The sequence below is a fragment of the Drosophila navojoa genome, chromosome 3 (genome assembly GCF_054131105.1).
Source record: "Drosophila navojoa isolate 15081-1374.11 chromosome 3, UAZ_NAV_1.0, whole genome shotgun sequence".
NCBI classification, from domain to species: domain Eukaryota; kingdom Metazoa; phylum Arthropoda; class Insecta; order Diptera; family Drosophilidae; genus Drosophila; species Drosophila navojoa.
The window spans coordinates 15,541,053-15,562,256 of record NC_142891.1 but is presented as its reverse complement, the minus strand read 5'-3'; the positions used below and the strand labels follow the sequence as shown (position 1 = coordinate 15,562,256).

Here is a 21,204-nt window from a genome sequence, read left to right as displayed (position 1 = left end):
GCTCCACTTAAAAATATCACACAAAATGGCAAACCGGTTTTTCAATCTATTTCTTCTTCTATCTTTTCTTTTTGCATTATTTATTTTTGCAAATTAATGTCAGTATTTTTTCATTGTTAATATTTATATAAGCGTGTAGCAGTTTCTCTCTCTCTCTCTCTCTCTCTCTCTCCCTGTATCTCTCTCGCTGCTTTTGTTGACTTATTAGTTGCTTATATGATTTATTGTTAATGGCAAAAAATAGAAAATAAATGAATTCAGCAAATTGCTAATTACTTGGATCAAATTAGCTTATACTTAAAAAAAAATCGACAAAAATAATGAGCATAATTAATTAAGTGCATATTATGTTTGTCTATTTTAATCACTCCATATTTAACTCAAGTGTATTTTTTTTAAATATTTTGCATTATTTATAATTTTTGGTTTAGGCACGATGTGCGTAAAAACTTGCTATCGAATCTAGTTTTTAGTTGTGAGATTAATAGTCAATTTATGCATATTAATGCGCAATAAAAACATGGCTTACACCGGCCAACAAGGTTTGGCAACACAATTATATAATAAACATTTTAAAATACTGAATATAAAGTAGATATATGAAGAAGATGAAAACCGAAACACTAGCAAACCAAAAGTATATTTACTTAATTTTATTTTATATATATACATTGTGTTATATTTATTTATTTTTATTATTTTATTTATTTCTTTTTTTTTTGTTACTTTACTATTATTAATATATATATATATATATTTTTTTTTTTGTAACAACCTTTTTATTATTATTAAATTTGTTTTTTCTTAAGAATTGAAAAGCAGACCTTTTAAAAAATTTAATGGCATTTTAAGAAATTAATACGTGTAACTAAATTTTCTTGTTAAAGAGGAAAACCGACTTTTTTTTAATTGCCAACAATTCTGTTGGCATGTGTAATTAATACAGGCTCAAAAATTTTGCGTAAATCAATAATAATTTATTTTTGTATAGGACAGATTATTATAGAAATACATATGTTATGTCGCTAGCAAAAATAGTTTTTGTTGATTGTTTGGCTCCCAAGGGTGTATAATTTCTGATTATATAGATTTGCTTGAACAAATGTACATACATCAATGTAATCAGCTTTAGTTGCAAATCCTGACTAGTCATGCCATTACGTACTTAACGAAAAAAAAAAAAAGTCACTAATCTTACTTAACACGTTGAGTAGCAAAGAATTTTGATTAATTGAATGCTGTAAAATTAAAAAATGCTAAATCTGTCGTTCCCAAGGTTCTGTCCTTAAATTTTAAAATGAATTTCTTAATCTAATATATTGTATATGTACATACATACGTTTTACAATTTTTTATTCTTGCATTTTTTTATTGTTGAAATTTTTTTATATATTTTGAAATTTCTTACAATATGTTTGTGAATATTATCCAACAAAAACCAGCCCCAATTATGTATTATTTTACGAAATTACAAATATAATTCACGCACAGAGTTTATATTATTCATATCAATTGCTGCACACATAATTAATAAATATGAATTTTAAAGCGCAGCCAGAGTTAATTTATAGTTTGTAAACGCACGACATCATAATGAACTGCACTTAATTGAAAATATTTGCTTATTAAATGCAATCAAATTCAAATAATTTATCGCTGTAATTTTATCGCATTATCGCCGTCAAGGCAACCGCCAGGCGCCAAACTAGCTAGAGTCACGTTGATTATGCAAACTGAACAACGGCGGCCGAAAAATCCAAAAATATCCACAAATCCGTGCATTGCCATGGCAAATGGCAAAACTCTGCACTCGTTGCCAATATTAAGGGCCAAAATGCATTTGCCGCACTCACTGTTTATACTGTTATTGCCATTTGCGAGTATCTCTCTCCCGCCCCCTCTCCCACACGTGTTGCCAAATTGAATTGGCCGCCTAGTTGGCGAACTTTTCAATTATGCACCGTTTCGGTTAATGGGTAAATCGACATCAAACGACAAATGCGCTATGCGATATACATTTTGAATTATTTAATTTTAATTAAAATTCCCATATCAAGCACACGTATATTGCAATTCAAAACCCGTTGCATACCTTCAGGCGCGGCCAAAATAATTATGAGAGCATTCCGCAAATGATTTACTACTCGAATTTATATTTTGATTCACAAAAACTGAAAGTAATATTATTCATTAAAACTCTTTCATAAATAAATATTTAAATAATTTTAAAAATATAGGTACTAAATATAGTAATGAAAATATGTTGTAAATATACATGAAATATATATTAAATACGACATATATGATAAATTAAATATGACTACACTTATACATAAATTATATTTGATATAATAAGTAATAATTATATAAAAAATTTTTTTTAACGATAATTTAAAGTTTTAATTGTTTGTAAGATATATACCTAGTATTCTGAAGGTTTCTTGATATACTTGTCTAAACGTTTATAAATAATTTAGTTGGTGTAGTAGAAGCTTAATATTAAGTGATCACAGAAAGACATATAGAGAAAGAGAGTGACACGAGAGAGAGAGAGAGAGAAAGAGAGAATGAGAAAAGAAAAGAGTGATTATTGAATTGGGGCATACTTTTTAGCTTTCAATTAAGATTTTGTTATTTTGTGAATCAATTTATTAACTTTGTGTGTGCTCTAAAAAGACATCTATATAAAATGAAAATAATTAAGAAACAATATCATTTCCAATTGAATTTTGAAGCTAAAGCCATGCCGCCATGAATGGGAAAGCATTTAAATTCCCAGCACAGTTATACTGACAGCAACCGAAAAATGAGGTTCTTATATGATTTCAAGCTGTCAAATATTTTGAAAGTTCAATTCCGATCGAAAGCTTCAACAGCTGTCAATAGGCAGCGCCTACAAATGGGATTACACTTCATTGATCACCTTCAAGGCAATATTCTGAAAGAAACAATTTCAAACCCACGTTAGACAGCAAAGTTTCAGTAAAAATGCAAATGTACGAAACTTGTGGATTAAAAAAGAAAAAAAAATGAAACTTTAGCAAGGATAGGAAGTATTTCGCACATGTATTTACATTTATTTTATTACCTAACATAAATTGCGGCAAACAAAGGAACGCAATATTGTCAATTCGACAACGAGGCAGAGTCCAACGGCAATTGTTGCCATCATGCGAATGGCAACAGCAACTGCAACTGCAACAGCAACAGCATCAACTAGCAACACAAAGCGGTAGCAGCAGCAGCAGCAGTCGACTATGTGGCAAGCCGCCAGCAAGCGGAACAGCAGGAGTTGTTGGCCTAGCCCTGGGTGAGCTCATGTTCGGCTCCTGCTGTTGTCTTCCTGCCACTGCCCCAACGACAGACACCGCGTGCACTTCCGCTTTATGCTGTAAAGTGCACCGCAGGGGTTCATTGTCCTTGTGCAAATTGGTCTGAGTTTATTGCCAATGGCTGTTCGCAGCAGACGCTGTCCGACCCAACAGCTGCTCCTGGCCAATTCTCCTTCTCTCTCTCTCTCTCTCTCTCTATCTCTATCTCTTTGTAAATGGGATGCGCTGCCGTCTGGACTGGCGCTCAGCAATAAAACTGCACTTTGAGGCTGCACAAAGTTTGCTTAAGATTTCAATTTGTTGCTGGAAGCTGCCGACGCCGCATTGTGCGCAACAATTTGCAATAGTAAAATTGCCCCCATCTGCGCTCTAACTTTGGCCCCAAATGATAAATGCCTGCTAAATGCCACAGACTGCAATCGCTACCACGATTTATATGGCCCACGATGTTATCAATGTGTTCAGCTCCTTAAACTACGCGCGCAGCTCTCAAATAGGCCCATTAATTTGGACTCAACTTTGCCAACTTCAATTACAGCCAACGAAATTTCGACAGAGCTAACACTAGAAATATATACACTAGAAAAAAAATGGGATTAATAATTGTAAAGGAAAGTAAACAGACTCATTGAGAAGAAGAAGAAAATATATAATTATTTAATTTCATTTTATTCAACTGCTATTTGATTGCTCCATTTATTCAAAAATTTCTAATTTGATATATTCCCTATTATTTCTCTCAGTGTATGCATTGCCCTTCTAACTTTGTCTGCATCGCGTTACATGTGAGAAGCGTTTTGCATAAGCACTCGGCTTTCCTTCAAGGACAACACGTGACTTTCCAACTGTAATGGAAACTTTTCACTTTTAGCCAAACTTATGAAATATTATCGCTCGCAATGCCTGGCGTCGGGGGATAAGTTTTGGTCTGCTGCCACCTGGCACAAGTTTACGACAGAATATTTTGAGTGCTCGGCTAATGAAATTAGACGTCTCTGTATGACAAAGCAAGCAACTGCGACATTCTCCATCCAGCAAATGCGAAATGCTCAAATAATGATACGGCTCAGCCAAATTGCATAAAGCGGGTTTAATAATTAACACAATTGCCCCTAACTGGCAGCTAATTGTTATATAGACGGGCATGAGCTAAGTGCAAGTTCTAGGCAATGATATACCCTTTGAAGTGCTAGAGATTGCATATGTGTTTTGCACTTAAATGTTTTCCAATTACCTTATTAAACAATTAGAGATCTGATCTAAGCAATGTGTATAACAAATCTTTAATAGATATGAGATCTACGTGGATTTCTAATATAGTTTTATATTAATGGAAATATTATATCACAACTCATTAAACTTTTAACTGTTTCAGCAATAAAAACAAATATTTGGTTTTTTTTTTTATAAAAACTGATTTATTCGAAAATCTCGTTTGAGGTCTCTTATTTACTGTGAAATACTCATTTGTTTTGTAATTGGCTGGCGAATTGGGAAGTTAAATTAATTAAACTAACGGCCGTAGCCACCTGCAGAGGCTGAGGCAGATGCTGATGCAGAGGAGCTAGCACCACTCTTACCGCCACCGTAGCCACCGCCGCCTCCTCCGTGCTTGCCGCCACCTCCGTAGCCACCACCTCCGTAGCCGCCACCACCGAAGCCGCCGCCGCCGCCGCTGCCAAACTTGCCGCCACCGTGCTTGCCTCCAAGTCCAAGGCCGCCGCCAACGAATGGTCCACCGGAGAAACCGCCGCCGCCATGGCCGCCATGACCACCGCCAATACCGCCATGACCGCCGCCAATGGCGCCTCCACTGGCGCTGGAACCAGCTGATGCACCTGCGCTACCGCCTCCAATTCCTCCACCGAAGCCGGGTCCTCCGCCTCCATGGCCGCCACTGCCGAAGCCGCCGCCTCCATGGGCACCACCTCCAATGCCGCTGCCTGCTGATCCACCAGCGTAACCACCGCCTCCAAGGCCAACACCTCCGCCTAGGCCACCGCCAAGGCCACCACCATGGGCGCCACTACCGAAACCACCGCCTCCATGACCCGCTCCTGCTGATCCACCGGCAAAACCACCGCCTCCATGGCCGCCACTGCCGAAACCGCCTCCTCCGAGACCACCACCGCCGCCATGTCCACCACTGCCGAAGCCGCCGCCTCCGAGGCCACCACCGCCTGCATGACCGCTTCCTGCTGATCCACCGGCGAAACCACCACCACCATAGCCGCCACTGCCGAAGCCACCGCCTCCATGGCCACCTCCAGCAGATCCACCACCGAATCCGCCGCTGCCGCCATGGCCTCCTCCTAGTCCGGCACCTCCGCCGCCGGCTCCAAATCCAGGTCCACCGCCTCCGTGTCCACCAGCGCTTGCACTGGAGCCAGCTGAAGAGGAGGCGCCACCGCCAGCGCCAGCGCCACCAAAGCCGCCACCGCCACCACCGAATAGACCACCTCCAGCTCCAGCTCCCAGACCCAGTCCAAGACCTGCACCACCGTGCTTGCCACCGCCAAGACCCAGGCCACCGCCTAGTCCCAGTCCAAGACCAGCACCACCTAGGTCCAAGCCGCCGCCTCCACCGCCACCGCCGCCAAATTTGCCGCCCGCACTGGCGCTGGAGCTAGCCGACGCGGATGCCGTGGACGAGGCACCACCACCGCCGCCTCCATAGCCAGCGGAGGCCAACGCAACGCAAACACTGAGCACTATAAACAATCTCATCGGAGCTTCTGACAAACACCAACTGACTTCGGCTCCTAGAGAACGCTCAGCTTTTATAAGAACGTCGAGGCATTGCGAAAATACAATTTACAACAAAATGCAAAAAAAAAACCCAAAACTAAAAACAAGAAAATAAAAACAAAAGCAAAGCGAAAAGAAAATAAAAACAAATACAGTGAAATATAATCAAAGCAACAAGCAAATGCAAAACTCTAGTCACGTTCTGAGCACCGGGATCGATGTCGGGTCAGACGGAGCAAAACTTTGATAATTAACCCACACACAGAGGGAGAGAGCAAGGAGGAGAGTGAGTGAGAGAGAACGAGGGACAACATCAATAATATCGAGCCATAAACAATAACAAGACATTTATTATCATTTATATAATATATTCCTCATTGTCTGCGATTCTCTCGAAGTATAACGTAATCATCGACCAATCGAACAGATCTTCAAACAGAATTCAGATAAGCCAGAATCGAGCCTGATCGATTTTCTTGGTAATGTAAGAAAAACTTGTTGTAGAATATTGGAGCTAGGCTTTATTAACTTCATAGTAAAACTCTTTTACTTAACAGCTTGGGTAGATAATATGGTTAGAAAAATAAATAAAAATACTGTATTATAGGTCATCCATACATGCATGTATATCAAAAAAAATATATCAATATCATATATGTATATCTGCAGATTTCAATATACATATTTTATTATACCAGTTGCTCTATTAATCGATCGATTCTTAATTCCCATAATCAATATGTAATATATATTCAACACTCAATTCAATCTCTAAGATCATAATCATCAATGCCTCGAACTGCATAATGACAAGTCTGGAAAATACGCACATAAGAATGATTCAGATATTCCCGACACTTAAATTTCAAAATATTCTTTCGTCATATATCATTTAATATGTGCTACGCTCAGAGCATTCGTTATTCGTTGATTCTCGATTTTTGTTTTCTCTCTTGTTCCCATAGTAAATTGTTTACATAAATCAAGCCTGCGACGTCATTAAGATCGGAAATAGCTGCGCCAAACAAGATTAGAATACGAATTTAACGGCACTTAGTACTGCTGGATGATTATGAAAGTAACTGACCCTAAGGTGTATTTAGAGGGAGATTAAGCAGCTATTGGGGCTGCTATTTTAATCAGGTAAATAAAAAGTAATAAATAGACTTTACGATTGATTTTCTGATACTAAAGAAATGAGAATTGCTCGTTTTCGCTTACAAATATATTTTTAATTTTCTACATATTTTACAATGAGAAAACACCACATTAGATAAGACAATGACGCTGGAAGTTAGATTTTTCCATATCCCACGACTTAGACTGTGCACTGACCAAACACACATATATTAATTTATCAAACACGGATGTATTATGAATATAAATGTGATATTAATATGAGCGATAAAGAAAATGAATTTATGATAGTTATTTTATTATTATTCCTGAAGTATATCTCACAATACAGACAATGCATTGATCAACAATAGAAAAAAGGTACGATCCTATCATCCTCTCAGGCAGTCATCCATATAGCCAATCTCCATTCAGCTTGATACTTATGTGAGCATAAAAGAATGCAATCTCTTATAGACTTCTAGCTTATACTGAATATTTTTATTTTATTCACTGAGAACTAAATTCCAGCAGCAGAGTACATTTTGGTGTTGAGGAAAATGCAGTTTTCACGCCTTGAACACAGCTTTTCACTTATTTTGGATGGCCGGGTGAACTGAAATGCAAATGTCAAGAGTTGCTTGGCCTGAAAGCATAAGCAGCTCCGAGAGAGCAGTCACTCACTGAACAACAACGGCAGCACGAACCGCAGCAGCAGCAGCAGCAGCAGCAGCAGCTGTTGAGAAAATGGCATGTGCATAAGAAAATAGAAAATTTCCTCAAGGAAATCTGCTTAGAAATGCATGTACTTGTTGTTTCCACGGCTGTTGCTGTTGCTGCCGTTGCTTGGTTTCTTGGAAAATCTGCTACAGCTTTGTGGGCCAAGTCATTGTCAGCTGAAAGAAACAACTTTTGACTTCCGTTTCCGGTCGAGCCGGAGCTGCTGCATATTTAAAAACGCACAGTTTTATGCAAATATCTATTCCATATTTAAGGCTACACAACAAAGGCAAAATAAATAAATAAATATTAGATATGCTGCTGGACGAACGAACTGAACATCATTTCGCATGTAGCCCAATTGCACGCCCTCGTACCCTCAGGCCCTTGACCTCGCCCTCCACATCCCTGGCCGGCGGCTGGGCCGTTGGCAACGGCTGCTTGCCCAGCACTTGCAGCATGCGGTCGTAGAGCAGCCGGCGCACATCCACAGCCCAGAGGAAGTCCATGTGGTTGAACTCCTTGAGCGGCACCAAATACTTGCCAGTCACATTGCCCAGGTCCTCGCACATGGACTCCACGTCGTGCGGATGACACAGCAAATCGTTGCTTGAATAATAAACAAAAGTCGGCACCGTCACCAGACTCAGATTGTAGCGCGGCGGCAAGTGGTCCCTATACAATGCCATGTTCTTGTTCGAACTGTAGCTGTACGGTGCGAATCTGCCGCTCTTGATGATTTGTATAAAGTGCTTGACCTGCTTGGCGGCCACGCCTGCCGGATAGTGGCCCAAAACAACGGGAAACATTTTCTAAAATGACAAAAAACACTTGAGGTGCCAGGAAATTGGCCAAACAACTACCACTCGAGCTTACCCTGTTGAACTCGTTCCAATTGCGTCCCACAATGCCAAAGACAGCCTCGATGCAAAGTCGCTCCGTCTCTTCGGTCATGCGGCAGAGAAAGCGAAATTCCCCATTGAACATTTCGGTGATGGAGCTGCCTACCAGGGTCTGGGTAATGAGGAGGGTACGGGGAGAATATTAGGAGCGTACGGGATATAAAGAGTGTATGAAATATAATGATCATAAGGGCATATAGGGAATATAGGGAAGGAATAGTATGATGTATAGAATATAAGATATGTGAAGAGTATTTAGGAATTATATGAAATATAAGAAATGTGGGGAAAGCAGGGAATGTAATAAATATTCGAAATATGTGTAAGGAATATTAGTAATATATAAATATATGGAATATTCGAAATATAAGTAATATGTATATGGAATATATGTGTAATATAATAAACAAATCAAAACATATTTGCCATTATTCGACGAATCCCAGAATACCCTCAGATGGCTCTTTGATAAGAGAAATCTTGGAGAATTCTTAGCTATTAACTCGTATGGTACTGGTCTGACATATGCCTCCCTCTAAGCGCTCATCAAGACGTTTGGATCACAAGACCAGCTTACTAAAGAGATCTCATTTACAGATTTTTACCACTGCTATCTACGTATATTTATATCTCTGCTATTATATATGATCTCTGTCAAATACTCACATTGAAATACAAGCTGATGGCACGTATATAGGGATGATCTTCGGTCTCTTTGGCATAGACAGCCGGCGCCATGGCCTGCATGGAGATGACCTTCTCGTTGTAGGCCGGTCGCATCGAGCACATGACAAAGAAAGCCGTGCAGCCCTGGGAGTGTCCGGCATATTGCAGCTTCTTGTAGCCGGTTACCTTGAGCACATAATCGATCATGGCCGGCAGATCATACATGCCTATTTCGTGCCAGCTGAAGTCCCAGAACTTTGAGGCATCCGGATCGAGTGTGGTGTGGTTTCTCGAGTAGCGATTGCCGCGCGCATTGCCCAGCCAAACGTCATAGTTGTGGTCGGCCAGCAAGTAGCCTGGAGCGAAAGTAGCCGTCATCACATGGCCATCATTCATTAATCATCGTGGCGACACTCACCCAGACTCACATTGGGGCCCATCACAACGAAGCCCGCCGAGCTGTCGACGAGTCCGTGCTGCAGCAGAAAGGGCTGGGCGCCCGATTTCCGTATGCGATGCATTGTTAGAATGTAGCCGTCCTCTGTGGTCACATGATGCACTTCCGCCTGGTAGCCGTATTTGGCAATTAATTTATCCTGTTGATGAAATGTGTAAATTGTCGTTGCAGTTGATGGGCGAGTTGGCTCGGGTCATTAATCTTCGTACCACAGTTAGGTTGGAGTCCTGCTTGATGTTTTTGCGCTGTAATTTCTCTTCGGGCGTCTCATCCTCGACACTCTCCTCCTCCTCCTCCTCCTCTTCCTCCTCCTCGTCGTCCTCCTCGCCGCCAATCAGCTGCGCCTGCGCTCTGCCAATCAGCAAACACAAGCCGAGTGCCAGCAATAAGCGACGTTGCATTATGATGGATGAATCGTACCTTCACTCCAATTGAACCGATCAGCATAAAGAGAAATTGGGTCTTTCAATTTCGTATATTTTCTGTGTTTTTTGTATACTTTGTTTGCTTGGGCTCTTCACTTGTTGGTCAACTTGAGCGCTGCGCGTCGCGGCCTCAACTGAAACTGAAACTGAAACTGAAACCAAAAATCCGGCGACGCGTTTACAAAGAATGCCGAAAAAACTTTCGATCGCCAACAACAACAATCAAAGCATTGACAACAACAACGACAACAACAACGACAACAATGATAATAACAAAATGCGTTATGACGTGTTTTTGATTTTGTTTGGTTTTACCTCTTTGATTTTAAAATATACCCTGTAATTTAGTGCCGATTGAAGCTGACTTTGATTCAAATTAGTGAACAAGAGTGAAAAAATTATCTTCTGATTAAATAAGATTAAGTGCCTAAGAGATTAGTAAGTTAATTAATTATATATACCACAGCAAGACAATACAGCAAACAATAATGACAACAATATCTTTATTTTTTAACTAAAAACTATAGTACATGTAAGAAAAATACCAAAATAATATCAATAAAAGAGTGTTAAATTAAAAAAAAAAAAAAAAACCTATAAAGAATTGACATTTAAATAAAAATAATTGCTTAATATTTTCTCTTTAACAAACTTTTAAGCATATAATAATGAATTTCATATAAACATAAATATGTAAACATAAACAAAACAGAAAAAGAGTTGAATATAAATATATTGAATCTGATGCATATATTAATAAATATCATATCTATGTTCGTAATAATCTCATGAATATATGAATATAAATTAAATCTACATTAATTTGCATATTAATTTTAAATAAATATTATAATTCATAAATAACTAAACCGACACATATGTGAACAACTACATTTACATAAACCAAATAAACTATAGAGTATTTGAATGTTTCCATATTCCCCTCCCTCACTCTCTCACTCTCTCTCTCTCTTTCTCTCTCTCTCTCTCTCGCTTCTCTTGTTGTAAATTTTGTAACTTTTATATGATATGCTTTCTGACAGCTAATTAAGGTAAAAGAGACGGCAAGTGCGAAAAGAGAGAAGGCAAACGAGAAAACAAAAACAAAAACAAATTGAGATGCGTTGAGTGTTGTTATCGATAAAGAATTACAATCAAAATGCAACTACAGTAGAGCTTCGCTGGGCGTGTTTTATATTTTGAAACTGTGCCAGCTTTCATCTAGGTCGAAATGAACTGATTACCTTTGCCTTCGTTTGGCAATAGCAAACGAAATATGTCAACGCACCAAATCAAAGAAAAACTTTTCCAGCTCAATTTTATGAACAAAAAAACAAATAAGAAGCAGCGCGGCAAATGCAAAATAATTGAAAATAATTCTTATACTTATATTAACTACTTTTTGAAAAACAAATTTAATAGGTGCAAAAATTATTTAACTAAATATTCAAAAATTAATACATTTGTTGTTTATTCCTCAACAAGTAAAATATGATATATTAGACTTAACTGTCAAAAACTATATTTTGCATTAGAAAGTAATTATTTTTATTCGGCATAAAAATTAAATTGTAAATGTTCAAATCTTTCGTTTTTCATTATTTTTTTTTTTTTTAATTTTTAAATTATGTGAAAGTGTGTTTTTTTTTTAACTAAAAAAATAAACTCTGCACCTTTATTAATTTTGAATATATTGGCACTCTGGTCACTGAAAACGGGTATCTCACATTTTTAACTTACTTTTCAAATATTTAAATATACACTTTCATATATATACTTAATGAAATACAATAAAAATATATTTTAATTATAATTATTATTTATAGATATATGTTCAATTCATAAATTGAATGATCTTTCAAAAAATTTAAAATTTTTAAAACAAACATCTCGTTTTATATTTTATTGTATTTTTAACTTTTATTATTTATACTCAGAGCACACAAAAATTAAGTTAGTTATGCTCTAAAAACTAACTGTATTTTTTAATTGTTATTTTTATAATCAAATTAATTGGGTTAGTTAATAATTAATAAAAATAATACTTAAAATATTGTAGTCTTCATTAATTAAACCTGTAATTTAATTTATTTATGCTTTTAAAAAGAAAATGTTTTAAAATTATTGAAATTTAAAAGTAGTTAGCGTATCTGTTTCGCCAACATTTTTTTTCCGCCTTGTTTGCCTTTTCATGTTTTTGGCCAAATATCAAGCGAATTGGCTTAATAACCTTTTTTTGGCTAAGCCTCTATTGTGGCCGTTGCTTCCGCGTCGTCTATTGTGGGTCAAATACTTAGGCGGCTGCTAAAAAAACAAAATCGAAAAAAGAAACAAAAAACAACAAAGACAACAGAAGAAACAAAAAACATTTTTGTCCGTTTGCCTTTTGAGTGGGCAATCAAAAGAAAGTAAAAGTGTTGGGCCCAGACAGCAATTTGTCACATTTTGTTGTTGTTGCTGTGGTTGTTGTTGGCTTAGTATTCAGTTTTTTATTTGATTTTTTTATGGCTTGGCCAACAGCGAACCGATTACATAATTGCCATTTGGCCGTTTGGCTCGTTGCCAGAGCAAATAAAACACATTTCGCTTTGGCTCGCGCTTTTAATGAGCCTCAATGGGCGCCTTTGATGACAGCTCGGGGAGCCCAATTACTTAGCACCACGAACAACTGATGCCTGCCTCCCTCCCTCCCTCACTCCACTCTACCCGTTGCTCTCTCCCACTCTCATTCGATTATGTATGGTAATTTGCCTTCGAAAAACTTTTCCATTGCCTCGATCAGCTTGTCATTGACCAGCGTCTTCACATCGCTCGAGACTAGGAAATCAAAGTGATTGAACTTCGAGGATGCAATGCGTCGCACGCCGCGCACTGAGCTCAGCATGCGGGCATAGATGCCGTGCACGCCCTCGGGCGTGGCAATCGCATCCGTTTCGCCAAAGTACAGGATGATGGGCACGCTGATCTGGCTGAGATTATAGCTGGTCGCCTCGACACTCTGATAGATCCGCATATTCTCAATGGGTCCGTAGTCGTAGGATATAAAATCGCCCGATTTCCAAATCTGTTGCAGGTGTCGCAGCTCGCGCGCCGAACCACCTTGGAGCAGGTGCTCATAGCTGAAGATCTCCAGCAGCTGTAATGGATTATGGCTATGATTATAAATGTTACATCTATATAAATTTATGTAAATGTATTGTTGTTTATACCCTTTTATTGCTTTGCGCGCTGCCCGCCAAGTGTTTCGTATAATATTCACAAATCTCTCGCTTTTTGCTGCATAATTTACGTAGCTCGCCGGGTGGAAATAATTCAAATTTGTTGGCCTTTTCTCGCTTCTGCATTGAAAGGAAAGTGGGAATATTAAGAGTGCTTTAAGTTAAATTCATTTATGAAAACTTTTGAGAATGTGCCTTAATCGTTAATCAATCAAGGCGACAGAAACTATGTATTTAAATTTTAATATTGAATTTAATTCATCACAGCTTTGAAGGAACTTATAGCAGCTTACATATTTTTAATTATATTTATTATTTATTATATAATTAATTATATAGCTAAACTTTTTTTATTTTATGCATTTTACTTTATCTTAATATTTGGTATACGTAAATTTAAAAACACAAACAAAATAAAAATCATGCAAAATATTAATATTAAATAATGCTGAAGATTCTATATTAACAACACAATAATTTGGATTTGGAATAATTGTATATTTTTAATAACATTAAAAATAAGTAACGTTCTTAAAGTTAATACTAAGATATAAAAACAAAAATTGAAATATAAATCTATGTTAAAAACATTATAAGAAAATATACAATAAATAACAACAGCCAAAAATAAAAGTTGTATAAACCACACAAAGAATATGTATGTGCATAAATATTTCTTAATAAAACTTAAAAAAAAAAAATTTGTTAGAACTTAACATTTTCGGAAAATGTTAGAAAAAATTCTATCCTAGCAATTTAATAATAATATGTACAATTAGCAAAAAATAATATTAATAATAATAGTTGATAAATCTATAAATCTCTCTCTTCTTTTCCATTTTGTTTAAAAATACTCTTAAGCATTTAAATATGTTAATGTAGGCATAAATATATTCTTTCTCTCTCTCTCTCTCTCTCCCTTTCTCTCTTTTCCGCTCTTTTTTTTTTTTGCTATCTAGAAACACTCTCTCAATGCTCTCAGCTAATCACAGCTGATTATATACAATCTGAGTGCTCTATCCCTCTTTCTCTCTCTCTGTGGGGGGTTATCAGGTATTTTTGAACCTCAGCTCTAATCACAGCTCATCGTATATATAGCTCAGCGTGTACACATTATTCCTTTATTGCTTCTGCTGCTCTGTCTCTAGGTCTGCCCACTTTGCTCTCCCTGATGTCAGGCGGTGTCAAGTGGCTTATCAAGTGATGGACGCACACGAACCACACATGGACGAGGCCCGCTCTTCAGTCTCGCCAACATGTTCAAGCTAAGCAGCAGCAGACTGCAGACGCACAAGATCTTCCCTCTCGGCTGGCCGAGGGTGCGCCACGCCTCGTCCAGCTCAGCGGGCGAGCGCACAGCCCTCTACGATTTCCATGTGCGCAAGGGCGGCAAGATCGTGAACTTTGGCGGCTATGCGCTGCCCGTGCAGTACTCGGACCAGAGCATCATTGCCTCGCACCTGCACACACGGCGCGTCGGCTCCATATTCGACGTCTCGCACATGCTGCAGACGTATGTGCGGGGCAAGGATGCCGCTGCGTGCCTGGAGAGCGTCTGCACCGCGGACATACTGCAGATGCCCGGCGGCAGCGGCAGCCTGACTGTGTTCACCAATGAGCAAGGCGGCATTCTCGACGATCTGATTGTGAACAAAGTGAGCGAGCAGGAGCTCTATGTGGTCTCCAATGCGGCCATGAAGCAACAGGATCAGGAAATCATGAGCTCAGCTGTGGTAAGACTAAATTTTTCCCTTGCTGAAGCCTTTATATTCACAATAGTTTTTGCAGTCTCGCTTCAAGTCTGAGGGTAAAGATGTGTCCATTGAGTTCTTGAGTCCGGCGGATCAATCTGTGATTGCAGTTCAGGGCCCACAGGTGGCCCAGCAACTGGCGAAGCTGCTGCCCCAGCCCAAGGTACTGGAACAGCTCTACTTTATGCGATCCGGAATCTTTGAGCTGGCTGGCATCAGCAACGTACGCATCAGTCGTTGCGGGTATACGGGCGAGGATGGAGTCGAGATTTCGGTGCCGTCTTCGCAGGTGGAGGCACTGACCGAGGCGCTGCTGGCTGCCGGAGAACTGAAGCTGGCTGGCCTGGGCGCCCGGGACTCGCTGCGGCTGGAGGCCGGCCTCTGTCTCTATGGCAACGACATCGATGCACAGATCACGCCCGTGGAGGCAGCGCTGGCCTGGCTGGTGGCCAAGCGCCGACGCACCACCGCCGACTTCCCCGGCGCCCAGCCCATTCTACAGCAGCTGAAGGAGGGAGTGCAGCGTCGTCGCATTGGCCTCCAAATGCTGGGCGTCAAAGCGCCACCAGCTCGCGCAGGCGTGGCCATCTTCAGCGACGGCCAGCAAGTGGGTCGCGTGACCAGCGGCTGTCCCAGCCCCAGCACCGGACGTAACATTGCCATGGGCTACGTGGCGGAGCAGCTGAAGCAGCCCGGCACCAAACTGGAGCTGAAGGTGCGCGACAAATTCTACGAGGCGGAAGTAACGCGAATGCCATTCGTTAAAGCCAACTACTACAATAAGCCCAAGCAATAAACTGAATTGGTCATTCCAAATCTCATAGACAGAGATTTATTGGGGAAAGTCTTAAATTAACAAGCTAAGGATATATCGAATTCATGCCACTTTTTTAGTTATCATATAACGGAAACCATTCCAAAAGGTCAATTAAGGTATAATGTTTTATGAAGAGGCGTGACAGACCCAGTAATTATATATATAATACATACATAAATAAGCACATATTTTTGAGCATGCCGATGTGCAAATATTTGTACATTCCAAGAAAAATTGTTTCTAGCTGATTATTTAGCTGATTTGTAGCTGATTTTTTATTCATGCTAACTCCAGTTCGGAACTCGGCTTAATAAATTTGCGAGTTTATGATTGGGTCTAATATTAATACACAAATATGTACATACATGTACATTAAACATACACACATAGGCACACATACAATTATATATGTATATGCATAAGCTTGAATTTTGTCAGAAGCTTGCAAATAACAGTTGATCGTCTTAAGCTTTACGCTCTATTCGCTACAGTAACCAAAAAAAGCGTACCCTCTCGCTCTGTCTCTCTCTCTCTCTATACAAGGGACTTAGTTTCGTTTCGTTTTACTTTTCTGCTAAGCGCCTTGTTTTGACACTCAACACTTGCTTACATACCAATACATACACAAACACACATTTTTCTGCATTTAGCTCAGCCAAACAAACGATCGGGCAAAGCCGATAGCGAACGAACTCATTATAGAACCGTTGCAGTCGGTCGCTCTCTCAGCTTCAGCTCTCAGAGAGCGAGTAACAGACACACGTATGTGTGTATGTATGTATGTACATATTTACAGGCATTGATGAGCTATGGCTCTGTTTAAGGAGTGTGCAGTCTTATTGAGTGCTTTTCGAAGCTTGTAACGCATACATAAATACATACATGCACGCATACGTACTGACATACATACAGCTGAGCAATAATTGTTTTAAAGAAAAACGTAAAGACTCATTAACTCAAATTCTACCTACAATTTGATAAAAATATTAAATTAAGTTATACATGTATGTATTTTGTTAAGCAAAGGTGTGTTGCTACATATATCCATATGTATGTATGTATGTATGTGTATGTATAAATTACCAGAGGCACTGGAATTTAGAATCTAAGTCAATTCCCTCCAAGTAGCTTTCTAATTTAGCATCTCTCCAACATGAAAAAAAAAACCAAAAACAAAACAAGCCCCTTATGTGTTTCTCATGCCATGCAATTAGCCGGCACGCTGCTAAAATGGTAATTACCTTGACAAACTTCATTATGGCGCGCACGTGGGCGGCATCGAAGCGCACCTGTCGATGCAGCCGGGCCAAAGGCGCCAGCCCCTGCATTAGCTGGATGTGCTGATTGAAGCGCGGCTGGAGGGCGCAGAGCACGAGGAAGGCATTGAAAGCCTGAAGCAAACATGAATCAACATCGTTTCACTGCTTGCCCTCACAGACGGATGGAGGAGTGATGGAGGATACTCACCTGTGAGTGTCCAATTAGGAGCACTTGATGCGCCCGCGTCTCGTTTAGCTGTTCGGCTGCCTCGCGCTGCGTAAGCGCCACAATGTGGTCAATTATGGCGGGCAAATCGTAGGCGCCGTGCTCGTGGAAGCTATAGCGCCAGAAATCGGCCATGACATCGGTCAGCTCGACGTGCTGTCTGCCATATGGCGAGGAGCCGCGCAGATTGGCCAGCCACACGTCGTAGTTGCGCTGATGCAGCTGAAAGGCTGCGGCACAGATGCATTGAGATAAATGTGAATAGATCGAGCTCAGCTGCTTACCCAGACTCTTGGCCGGCCCCAGGCACAGCCAGCCGAGCGAGGAGCCCATCAATCCGTGCACCAGCAGCACGGGTCGCGCCCCCAGGCGCGGCAAGCGCTGCAGCTGCAGCTGGTAGCCATCGCCGCTGGTCACATTGTGCAGCTCGTGGCTGTAGTTCAGCTGCTGCAACCAGTCAAGCTGCAAGCATCAGATGTACAGCACTCAGTCCGGGCTCAAGCATGCCCCCACATCGGCCCCACCTACCGTCGTCCACTTTTTGCGCTCCTCCATCTGCGCCCAGCTCAGGCCAATGGCAATGAGCACGGCGACCCCAACGATGCTGCAGCCGGTAAATCTGTCCAATTCACACATTGTACGAGCCCAGACTGGGCTGCTCGACCTTTGTCAAACGCTTTGCCTAATTGCCCACTAGTTGATCATCTTTGCGCTCCACCAAGCCCCAAACACACACACGCACACAGGGCGACGGAAATCGGATGAGTTATTTTGAGAAATTACTTTGTGAATGAAGCATAAAATAAGCAGAGCAGATACTCTTTATTGTTAAATTAGTTTTATGATAATATAAATACATATTTAAACGATGCTTATTGCGATTACTGTTAGCCTATCATTTCAGTTCGTTAAGCTCACGTTTTGTTGCCTCAGTTCTAAATACCTGTTGTACAGTGTAATTATATCATTTGCTAGTCTGTTGTTGAGTGTGTTTCCCCCGCTTGGCATTTTAACTGCTGACAACTCTTTTTATTCCACTCGAATGCGCCCCACCCCCTCCACACTCTGCACTTTATCAATTTACATATTTAAATACTCGCTGTAGATAAATGAAAAAAGTATATTTGTTAGTAAATATTTAGCTTGAGTAAATATTTTAAAATTAATTTGGCAACAAGAATTGCTTATAAATGCAACTCTTTATAAGATATAATTAAAAAAAATAAAAATAAACAATAAATTAAACAAAGTATCCCTCAGCCGTTACACATTTTGCTAATATATTTATTTCCTTCTTTTTTCTTGCGTGCACCACAATGAAATTTATTTCAGATTTCGTCTGCTGGCGCGACAAATGCAACAAAAGTAAATTGTTTAATTGCAGCTTTATTAAATTTAATAAAAATGCATATGCCGCCCAGACAGGACACGACCACGACCACGCCCACGCGCCTGGCCAGGCACAGATGCGGCGGGCAATGGCGAGTCGGAATCGCGTTGCTTCCGTTAATCGACTGCACTTTTATATTCAGTTGCATGCGCAGGAGCCAGCCACTGCCCTGCTCCTGCTCCAGTCGGGCATATGCTGCCGCAAGGACCCTTTTGTGCGTGTCCTTTGTTGCTACAGTCAGCTCTGTTGCCACCTTAACCATTCTCTCTCTCTTTTGCATTCCATTTAATTTGGCGTTTGCTTTTGGCGCGCAGCAGCTTTTTCGTTTTCTGTCTCTGGTTTTCATTCCTTTTATTGGGCTTTTCATAATTTTAATAAAGTTCACAGGGATTTTTTAATTCCTTTACCCATTTTTTGCTGTTGTTGTGGTTGAGCCCAGTCAATTGTTATCTTCCTGGCGATAAGTAAATATGCAATTGCAATTGGCAACCGGCTCCGAGTGCCTCGTGTCTGTGTTGATTTTCATATTCCTGCCGCCCACTTTATGGCCCGAGCAGGAGTGGGGAGTACGGCCATAACTCCGTGTACGATAGGCTCAACGAGCAGGGCTTAATTGTAAAACGTTTCCGTGCACATTATGTGAACGGCGGCATAATTTAATATATTTGATTTAAGCTTTATTTAATTTGAATTCAATTCGGAATTCTTACTTTTTAATTACTTTAAAACAAAAGAAATGTATCTGTATCTGTATCTGTATCTGTATCTGTATCTGTATCTGTATCTGTATCTGTATCTGTATCTGTATCTGTATCTGTATCTGTATCTGTATCTGTATCTGTATCTGTATCTGTATCTGTATCTGTATCTGTATCTGTATCTGTATCTGTATCTGTATCTGTATCTGTATCTGTATCTGTATCTGTATCTGTATCTGTATCTGTATCTGTATCTGTATCTGTATCTGTATCTGTATCTGTATCTGTATCTGTATCTGTATCTGTATCTGTATCTGTATCTGTATCTGTATCTGTATCTGTATCTGTATCTGTATCTGTATCTGTATCTGTATCTGTATCTGTATCTGTATCTGTATCTGTATCTGTATCTGTATCTGTATCTGTATCTGTATCTGTATCTGTATCTGTATCTGTATCTGTATCTGTATCTGTATCTGTATCTGTATCTGTATCTGTATCTGTATCTGTATCTGTATCTGTATCTGTATTGTTGTATTATATACAAAATTTACATCTACAAGACATTATTTATCGATTTCTGTTAACTGCTCATACTAATGATATTTTTAACGCATCATAAAACATGAAAGCCAACAAAATAAAAATCGCACAAGATCTGTAATTTTTTTTAAATTTATTATTAATGTTGTTGTTTGGTATTTGATTGACGCCCGCGCGTAATGTCAATAGCTGTGCAAAGGTTAGTCGACGACAATGGCAACAACAATTGCGATAGGAAAAACATTTCGTCAAAGTAAATAAAATAGAAGTAAACAAGCTCAGAGAAGGAAGTAACAAAAAGCAGGAGCTCAAGCCACATGAAATAATAAAAACATAATAATAATGAAAATGGTGCAGAGGCAAAGTCAATCAGTGGCATGCGCTGTTGTTATTGAAGAAGACAGAAGACAGTAGACAGTAGACGGAAGACAGTTGAAAAATAATAATAAAAGGTAGTCAAAAGCGAGTATCAAGTGAAATGAGAAAGAACACTTTGTGTTATTAAATAAGAGACAAACAGACAGACAGCGAAATCAAAATGTGCCAAGCTTCTGCCTGTCAGAGTTGTCACCGCTGACAATGGCGATGGCGCTGGCGTCGTTTCCGTTTCCGCCGCGTGGGTGACAAAAAATAACAAGTCAGCTAAGGATAACTGAGAGTGCTTAATCGTTGAGATACCCTGTGGAGGCATCTTAATCAGTTTAATAATATGTGTGACACAGGTAAAGCTAAATTAAATAATAAAAATAAAAAATAAAAATAAATAAAATTATGTATATATATTTTTTTAATAAAGAAAAAATAATTCAAAATCATTTATATTAATTTAATTCAAGCATTGATAAATAAAAAATATATATACATACATATACATTTATATATAAATATAATTTATATAAAATTCAGAAATATTAAGTATACGCGTTTTACAATCAT

At 39.4% G+C, this 21,204-nt stretch overlaps 4 protein-coding genes across 9 annotated transcripts; 1 reads left to right on the top strand and 3 right to left on the bottom strand.

Moving 5' to 3' along the window:
- Positions 1–4,722: 4,722 nt before the first annotated feature.
- Positions 4,723–6,103, bottom strand: LOC108658421 (uncharacterized). 5 transcript variants are annotated; one of them, XM_089257139.1, is made up of 2 exons: positions 5,246–6,103; positions 4,723–5,215 (listed from the first exon to the last, which is right to left on the bottom strand). In XM_089257139.1, exons 1-2 carry the CDS (start codon positions 6,057–6,059, stop codon positions 4,845–4,847), a joined length of 1,185 nt encoding a protein of 394 aa, XP_089113265.1. In that variant the 5' UTR covers positions 6,060–6,103; the 3' UTR covers positions 4,723–4,844. The 5 variants fall into 5 exon arrangements, with proteins under 5 accessions (XP_089113265.1, XP_089113267.1, XP_089113268.1 ...); XM_089257141.1 differs by having other exon boundaries at positions 4,723–5,260; positions 5,414–6,103; XM_089257142.1 differs by having other exon boundaries at positions 4,723–5,260; positions 5,432–6,103.
- Positions 6,104–8,161: 2,058 nt separating this feature from the next.
- Lip1 (Lipase 1) lies at positions 8,162–10,521 on the bottom strand. Its single transcript, XM_030383389.2, has 5 exons — positions 10,151–10,521; positions 9,903–10,080; positions 9,485–9,840; positions 8,793–8,930; positions 8,162–8,728 (listed from the first exon to the last, which is right to left on the bottom strand). The coding sequence occupies exons 1-5, from the start codon at positions 10,340–10,342 to the stop codon at positions 8,258–8,260; spliced, it is 1,335 nt and encodes a 444-aa protein (XP_030239249.1). The 5' UTR covers positions 10,343–10,521; the 3' UTR covers positions 8,162–8,257.
- Positions 10,522–12,518: 1,997 nt separating this feature from the next.
- Positions 12,519–18,280, bottom strand: Lip2 (Lipase 2). 2 transcript variants are annotated; one of them, XM_030383268.2, is made up of 6 exons: positions 18,166–18,280; positions 17,922–18,099; positions 17,620–17,867; positions 17,394–17,543; positions 13,576–13,704; positions 12,519–13,502 (listed from the first exon to the last, which is right to left on the bottom strand). In XM_030383268.2, the coding sequence occupies exons 1-6, from the start codon at positions 18,271–18,273 to the stop codon at positions 13,092–13,094; spliced, it is 1,224 nt and encodes a 407-aa protein (XP_030239128.1). In that variant the 5' UTR covers positions 18,274–18,280; the 3' UTR covers positions 12,519–13,091. The 2 variants fall into 2 exon arrangements, with proteins under 2 accessions (XP_030239128.1, XP_089113918.1); XM_089257792.1 differs by lacking the exon at positions 17,394–17,543.
- LOC108657718 (aminomethyltransferase, mitochondrial) lies at positions 14,815–16,144 on the top strand. The gene is made up of 2 exons (XM_018110373.3): positions 14,815–15,317; positions 15,373–16,144. Exons 1-2 carry the CDS (start codon positions 14,841–14,843, stop codon positions 16,129–16,131), a joined length of 1,236 nt encoding a protein of 411 aa, XP_017965862.2. The 5' UTR covers positions 14,815–14,840; the 3' UTR covers positions 16,132–16,144.
- Positions 18,281–21,204: the final 2,924 nt, after the last annotated feature.